Source organism: Arvicola amphibius, chromosome 2 (assembly GCF_903992535.2).
Source record: "Arvicola amphibius chromosome 2, mArvAmp1.2, whole genome shotgun sequence".
In the NCBI taxonomy this organism is placed as follows: domain Eukaryota; kingdom Metazoa; phylum Chordata; class Mammalia; order Rodentia; family Cricetidae; genus Arvicola; species Arvicola amphibius.
In genome coordinates this window covers 78,606,489-78,615,406 of record NC_052048.2, presented here as the reverse complement: position 1 = coordinate 78,615,406, position 8,918 = coordinate 78,606,489, and the positions used below count along the sequence as shown (strand labels likewise).

Sequence of the window (8,918 nt, the reverse complement as noted above, 5' to 3'; positions counted from 1 at the left end):
ACTTTAGCCATCTGTGGTTTCTGAGGACTAGATATGCAAATGGTATCAGGTAGGCTAAGATGTGTTTAGCTAACAAACACATGTATTTTAACTTATTTGTAGTATTTAGGTTGGTACAAACCCAACTTAATGTTTTTTAACACAACTTTAATATTTTTCAATTGTTACATACTCCAGGTCCAGGGTGTTCCTCACATGTTTCCACATAGCAAGGCTTGATTTGACCTACATGGAAATAGGTTCTAATTCATAGTGTCTTATTTATTTTTTCATTATAAAGTTCAGCTAAGATGACTGTAATGTACATCAGAAAATCTGGGGTTCAAGATCTTCTAGCTCCCTTTTCTGACAGCTGTTCAATCAAGGCTTTGCTCATTTATCCTAGTGTAATATATCAGCCCTGAGCACATAAATCTCAGGGAAAACCAGTCTGTTGTACAATTTATGATCTGAAGATATTTCCACAAATATCACACAAAGATAAACCCTCACTTTTGAAATAGAAGAAATAGAAATATTGATTTTTGCAGCATCTATCATAACTTTACCCATTTGCCTCAAGCTGACACTAAGAGGACTTAGGGCTTTAGATTCTACTCAGGAAAAACTGTTGTTATAATCTGCACTGAGCATGTGGGAGAAGATTTCTCCCACTCTAAATACATTGAATTTTCAGGATCATCATGTTTGAGAGGTTGCAACAATAAAATCTGCTCAGTTAAAGTTTACAGATAAAATGAACATGTGCTTTGACCTCTACTGGAGAAATGTGTAATAGACCAAGTCAGAGCCTAGAGGATGACAATAGTGGAAATCCTAGTGTGCTTAAAAAATACTTTTGAAAAGTCAGAGCCTAGAGTGTTCCTCATTGTGTGTACTCAGAGAAAAACAAATAATTGTGTAAATGTAATACACAGTCATCAGTAAACAACCATTCATCCTTATTGTTATTATAAAATAAAGATTAAGAATAAGGCTTATTAAAAATACATACAAAAATATGGAAGTGATATGAAATCTTATGAATACATTCTGCCCCCTAATCTCAGATATTATATATTCCAGTGGAGAGACACTAAATAAAGTCATGTTGATTAGAAGTATGATGCAGACCACTGTTGCATATATATATATATATATATATATATATATATATATTCTTTGCTGTTTAGGGCCTGTGACACACCCAGCTCCAAAATGAATACACAGAGACCTATTCTTTCTTATGAATGCTAAGGCTTAGCTTGGCTCTTTCTAGGCAGCTTTTCTTAACTTAAATTATCCCTCCTACCTTTTCCTCTAGGCTTTTATCTTTCCATCATCTATATGTGTTTCTTTACTTTTTATTCTGTTGCTGGCTCTTTGTCTAGGTGGCCATCCCTTGGCACCCTCCTTTCCTCCTTTTCCTTGCTCCTTCCTGTACTTCCAGAGCCAAGATATATCCAGCTATTTATACTCTCTGCCTGGCAGCCCAACCCTTCCCTATCCTGCGGAGTTATTGGTCATTCACCTCTTTATTAGGTGTTTAAGACAGGCCCAGTAATAGAGCATTACAGAGTTAAACAAATGCAACATAAAAGATTCATCACATCTTTGCATCATTGAGCAAATGATGGAGGAGAGTTATCTGTCTATGTTACTTTCATTGGTTAATTAATAAAGAAAACTGCCTTGGCCCTTTAAGAGAACAGAAAATTAGGTAGGCGGAGTAGACAGAACAGAATGCTGGGTAGCAGGAGTGGGGAGACGCTTCAGGCAGTCACCATGATTCTCCTCTCTGAGACAGACGCAGGTTAAGATCTCTCCTGGTAAGCCACACCTCGTGGTGCTACACGGATTACTAAATATGGGTTAAAGGAAGATGTGAGAATTAACCAATAAGAGGCTACAGATAATGGGCGAGGCAGTGTTTAAAAGAATACAGTTTCCGTGTAATTATTTCGGGTGTAAAGCTAGCCGGGTGGCGGGACACAGCCCCGCCACTCGCTCGCAAATATTCTGCAGTGTAATAGAATATAACATATCTTTAACTAATTTTCCACAACAGCTGTGTTTTAATACTGTAGTGTGAAGCGGCGGGCTGTGTCCCGCCACCCGGCCGCCGGCTAGCTTTTCACCCGAAACAATTACACGGAAACTGTATTCTTTTAAAACACTGCCTGGCCCATAGTTTCAGCCTCTTATTGGCTAATTCTCACATCTTTCTTTAACCCATATTTAGTAATCTGGGTAGCACCACGAGGTGTGGCTTACCAGGAGAGATCTTAACCTGCGTCCATCTCGGAGAGGAGCAGCATGGAGACTCACTATGGCGACTGCCTGAAGCGTCTCCCCAACTCTACTTCCTTGTTCCCACAATTCTGTTCTGTCTACTCCACCTACCTAATTTTCTGTCTCTTAAAGGGCCAAGGCAGTTTTCTTTATTAATTAACCAATGAAAGAAACATAGACAGATAACTCTCCTCCATCATTTCCCCTTTTTCTGTTTAAACAAAAAAGAAAGGCTTCAACTTTAACATAGCAAAATTACATATAACAAAACAGTTATCAAGCAAGTATTACAGTTACAATATTTAAATCTATTTTATTTTTTATCATAACTAAGGAAATCTATAACTATCTATTTATTCTTCAACTCCATCAAAGACTCCAGAAGGATATAATATTACCTAAGTAAACAAATCATATGCAACTTTCAAACTCTAGAAATGACAGAGACAACTCACTGCCTAGACAGTCACCCAAAGTTCCTCTGTACCGTTGGGGCATCCATCTTCAGCCTTCAGGCCCATAGTGTCCAGCAGACTTTTTCATGAAGCAGGAAATTCCAAAGACAGTTCAGTCACTTTCTGCTGTGTCCTGCAGAACGTCTCGCAGACTCTTTCATGAATCAGGAACCCCGAAAGACCATCTCACCTTTAGGCAAGTTCAGCAGTCCTCTCTCTGCAGGTTCTTTGTGTCCAGTTTATGGAACAGTCCAGCCAAGAGCAGTTTCTTGCCCAAATGGCTAACAAACTCCATAAGTAGCCTCTTCGATGCCCATCTTCCTCTCGAAGTAGATTGGTGCTGCCAGGAGCAGATGTGTCTCATTGACATGAAAAACCCTAAGTTATTAAAACATTAAATGCCATATTCTGCAGTCTTTGAAAGATATGACGAATGTCTATCTAACTCAAATATATCTCTACATATCTAGAAAATCTAATAACATGACTACAAGCTTAACTATTATCAATGATTATCCATTAACAACCTATATTTCCTAATTATACATTACAGTTTTTAAAATGAACTACAATCACAATAGCTTAATCAAGATCAGAAATACATATACATATAACAAAATTGACCTTAAAATCTATACCAATGCAAATTCATATCTATATCATCTCCCCCTTTAAATGTAAAAGAACATTTATAAACAATATTTGGGAAAATGGGCGCAGTTTTTTCTCTCCAAACTGCTTCCTGCTGAATGGGGGCGCTGTTATTTAGGTCTTTCATGGTGTAACCTGTGTGCTAGGTTCCTCTCAGTTGGCAGTGAGACATTGTTAATGTTCCAAGTGTTCTTTTTCCTCATATGTCCCTAACTATCACTATTGAGTCAGAAAAGTTCCCAGGATTAGAAGTTGTAGTTTGTAATTCCAGATAAGAGATTTGAAAAACATTAGCCCCCTGTTGAATCTTAGGGGGAAAATATTCAAGAAAGAACAGGATTTCCAGGGAAAATTATATTTATTGCATTTGTGACTGGCAAAGTAAAGATAAAAACTGCCCAAAGAATCACCAATATAACAAGAGAGAAAAGACCCTGCAAGCTGCACAAATTTTGCAAATCCCTACACTGCCCTATGTCCCACAGTCCTTGCCAGGTGAGAGTCCATTTCCACAGGTAGTCGTAAGCTGATCTGAGACTAGGCTGCACAGCTCCTAACAAAGGAGTGGCCTAGAGTGTGTAGGAGAAGGTGATATTTTACTGAAAGACTGAACATTTGACAGCTATCCATAGTAAGAGTGGAGGAAGGGAATTCTAGGTAGTAGGAAGGACAGACACAAAATCACTAAAAGAAGAAACAGACAAGAACACACAGAGATGACAACTAATCTGATTTTGACAAACTACAGATTAAAAGGCAAGGGGTGGGTGGTGTTTCTGGAGAACTAAGGAAGATCCTTGTGCCCAAGATCTGCCATCTTTAGACACACCACGGTGCAAGTCCTTGGTAGCCCTCATTACACATAAGGCTGTGTCTTTCTTGCAATGATTTGCTTCCTTCTAAATTTTAAGTTCTTGTGAACTGGAACCTACATGTGATTTTTGCACACAAGACCTCCATGTTGAGCACAGACGCTAATGAAACGGAGACGATGACCAATGAGCTAGCCAAAGAAATAGACTGAAGGCACTAATGTAGTGAGGAGCGTTGGGAAGGCCTGCTTTTCATCCTGCCCGGCTCCTGCATAGCTATCTTACAACCCGAAATAACAACACACAAACTGTATTCATTTAAACACTGCCTGGTCCATTAGTTTCAGCTTCTTACTCACATCTTGATTAACCCATATCTAACAATCTGTGTAGCACCACAAAGTGGTGCCTTACCAGGTAGATTCTAGCGTACATCCATCTTGGGCTGGAGCTTCATCGCGTCTGGCTTCTCTCTCTGAGGAGAGGCACAGCGGTCTGTCTAACTTAGGAGAGGTGTGGCATCTTACTGATCCTTCTACCTCACTTCCTCTTCCTGTTCTGTCTACTCCACCCACCTAAGGGGCGGTCTATCAAATGGGCCAGGCAGTTTCTTTATTAGCCAATGAAATCAACTCAAACAGAAGACTCTCCCACATCATCTAGAGATGTGTTGATTTAGAAAAAGTGTTCTTCTTTTGCTTCCACAGAGGATGAGAACCTGTGGAATCCTTCCAGACTAATGTGGTTTGATGGACCAAGATCCCCTGAAAGGTCACCTTAAACACCACTCAAAAAATTACTTCACCCAATAAACAGCAGGAAGCAGTTTGGAAAGAACTACATCCATATTCTTAAATATTGTTTGTAAATGTTTCTTTACATTTAAAGAGGGATATGATATAGAGATTTGCATTTGTATGGATCTTGGTTTAATGATAAAAATATTAGTTCAGTTTTGTTATATGTATATTTCGGCTCTTGATTAAGGTATTGTGGTATTTCAGCTCATTTAAAAATGTAATGTATAATGATGAAATATAGGTTAAATAGATAATCATCTATAATAGTCAAGCTTTTAGTCATATTAGTTGCATTTTCTAGATATATCAAGATATATTTCACTTACATAGGTATTCTTCAAATATTTCGAAGACCTTCAGAATATGGTATTTAAGATATTTAAAAAATTTAGGACTTTTCATGACAATAAAACACATCTGCTCCTGGCAACATAAATTACTTCAAGAAGAAGATAGACATTGAAGAGGCTCCTCATGGAGTCTCGTAAACATTTGGGCAAGAAACTGCTCTTGCCTGGACTGGATGATGAACTGGACATGCAGGACCCACAGAAAATGAACATGTGAAACAGGACAGTGGAAAGCCCATGAAGCCTTAGTTCTACATCAAGTACTACAATTAAAATTGTGGGTGTTAGAGGTGTTCAGAGAAACTGATTGTCCACTGAGATGGGCTAAGGCTCAGAGATAATATATATATATATATATATATATATATACATATATATATATACATATATATATGTGTGTGTGTGTGTGTGTGCATCTAAAATACATATATTCATGCCATAAAATGATAAAAAGGCCAAGAATTTGAAAGAGGGATATTTCAGAAAGTTTGGAGGAAGAAACTGGTTAAAATATTGTAATCAAATATACTCTAACAATAAACTGGGGGAAAAGGAGAAGCTACATGGCCTCAATGACATTTGTGCCTACCTATGAAAGGACCAGTAACCATTTATGTGTTTTCTAGAACTGTCCCATATCTAACAGACCATGCCCTAGAGGAAAACATAACAAGCCTGTTCTACATTGAACATGACAGAAATCAAAATAAAGTGTAACTCATAGTGAGATGGTGTTCTCTGTTGTTCAAAAGGAGTACCCCAGGCCTATCCTGAGTCACTTGACCAATCCTGTGTCTGTGTCCAGCCCTTACTGATTTGAATACGCCCAGACCACAGTCCCACCCTGAGGAATTCTTCATAGTCAGGTCACACCCTGTGCTGGAGTCAGCCTTACACACACAGGACACAGCACAGACATGAGGTCCCATAATCAGCTCCTGGGCTTGCTGCTGCTCTGGCTTGCAGGTAAGGAAGACAGCATTAGAAAATGAAAATTGTTCAGCAAGTGTGGTCAGTGTTGTCTGCTGTACTGATAAGTTCTCTTATAATAGAATTAATTGTGAATTTGTTTTCAATTTTTCCATCTCAGGTGCCAAATGTGACATTCAGATGACCCAGACTCCTGCCTCCCTCTTTGCATCTCTGGGAGACACTGTCACCATCACATGCCAGGCAAGTCAGAACATTGGTAGCTTGTTAGCATGGTACCAGCAGAAAACAGGGAACCCTCCTAAGCTCCTGATTTATTATGCAAGCAGCTTGGCAGAAGGGGTTCCATCAAGGTTCAGTGGCACTAGATCTGGCACACAGTTTTCTCTCAAGATCAGCAGCCTGCAACCTGAAGATGTGGCTAACTATTACTGTCAACAGTATAATAGCTTACCTCCCACAGTGATTCAAGTCATAGCATAAACCACCCGGGGAAGCAGAAGTGAGAGACTAGGCTACCCCAAATGCTCCTTGTGGTGTCTGCAGATGCTGAGAGTGTTTCTCTTTTCTTTATGCCCAAGATTCTAGGGTCTATGTTATGGTTTTGTATAGAGACCAGATAAATTTTTCTGTCCTAAGTATCTTACCCAACCCTACATAGCATTAAAATTGTGAGGGTTGTTCTCTTGACTTACATGGAATACTAACATTTCTTGAGTTGTAGATTTCATGCAGGGGCTTTTGTTCTGTTGAATTGTTTATTTCCTGATGTTCACTTTAATTCTGAATAAAATCCTTGATACCTTGTTGCAGCATAGATCACACTGAGGCATTCCTCTATTAGAAGAACAGAACTTTATGTTGTAATTTTAATAACCAATCTATTCATGAACTTCTCAAAGACTCCTACATAGTTAACAAAATTGCTCCTTTCAATCTTCTCTGTGATTCTATGAAATTTCTCTTTATGCTGAACTGAAACTTGCTGAGGGAACCTCAAAGGTTGCATATGTATGATATAAAAATGCCCTCAAGCATCAACATCCCTATAAATCCATGACAGTAACAACAGTTGGATTTTTTGCCAATATTTAGGAACAATACTAGGATGATTGAGCAGGTCTAAAGACTACATGGTTAGAGGCCTGTACCTTCAGGGCAGCTAGCTCTGAGTTTAGTATTCTTAACCTAGGAATCCAATATTTAAAGTAGAAATGTTCAAGAAACTATGAGCTTGCTAGTAAATTCATAGCTATTACTCAGACTCCAACTGCATGCAATAAAATGATCACTACATGAATATATTTAGTAGCATTTGTTTTCATATATATATATATATATATATATATATATATATATATATATATATCATACCCAGATACTTTAGATGCAAAATTTTTAATTTTTAGAGAATCATGAGAGACTTTATTATATATGTTCATTGTAGGCTGAGGCTTAGTTATGCAAACTTAGATAAGCTTTAGTCTCCTGGGGCCTTCCCACTAAAAGTTCCCTGTGATCTTAAAATTCTGGGCATATAAGAGAGACATTTTCAGTAGGTTGGTATAACAGAAGGAACAGCTGGAGTGCCAGCCTCACTCTTTTGCCTGAGGAATTTGTGTTATGACTTGAATTGCTGGAGGAATATATCATAGCTTTGTGGACAGTAACAAATTACAACATCTTCTGTCACCATGCTCCTGATGGGGAGAATAAATTTTGTCCAAGAATTATTGCCACTGAATCCTGATGGGAACCCAAGATGGCAAAAAGAATTCATCATAGATTGCAATCTTTGAAATATTTCCTGGTTTCTTCTGGTGTCAGTATAAGTAGCTGTTAATTTTTGATTTCCTGACATATGATGGTGAATGTATACTAGAGCTGTCAACAGTGAGTATGGAGACTGGTTCAACAAGATTACAGACACATCTAGCTCCTTAGATTGGAAAATTCAACTCAAATACAAACACAATAAATGATATATTAAAAAGTAAGTCATAAAACAATCCCACACCAGTTTGGAATTATTATTAATAAAAGGGTTATTTATTTAAAGGAAAAACTTACAGATCACTGTCCTAGAAAACAGCCCTCTGCATGATCAGAAAAAAGAGTCTGGTAGCTAGAAGTAGAGTCCGAAGCAAGAGAGGGAGCTCACGGCTACCACTGCTTTTTCAAGCCAAAGAGACCATGCCCAAGTGAGCTGGTATCTTAAAGGCTATTGGCAGAAGGAGCAGAAGGAGCTCCCACAGCACCTCCACATTTTGTTTAAGTAAGAGAGTTCTAAACCTACTACAAAATTATATACAATAAGAACAAATATCCTATTCTAACTAGCGTAAATCTTGTATAATAAATAACCTGGCCAAGTCATGAGAGGAAAGTAACTACATTTATCTAATCTTCAACCCCATCAAAGATCTGAGAAGGGAAATAATTTTACTTGAGTAATTAGGAAGTACAAACAAACAACTTCCAAAACATGCAATGAGTCACAAAGACAACTGGCTACCTGGGCAATCACTACAAAGTCACGTTTGCAGTGGTAAGCAACTAACTTTGGCTAAGGCCTAGAATAACTGACAAATTATTTTTAAAGGCAAGAAACTTTTCAAAACCATCTTACCCTGTCTTGGTAAGATTTAA

The 8,918-nt window shown here is 38.1% G+C and overlaps 1 gene segment (V, D, J or C); it reads left to right on the top strand.

Moving 5' to 3' along the window:
• Positions 1 to 6,168: 6,168 nt before the first annotated feature.
• Positions 6,169 to 6,752, top strand: LOC119807232. The segment is given in 2 exon segments: positions 6,169 to 6,305; positions 6,430 to 6,752. Coding segments are annotated over 2 exon segments (372 nt in total).
• Positions 6,753 to 8,918: the final 2,166 nt, after the last annotated feature.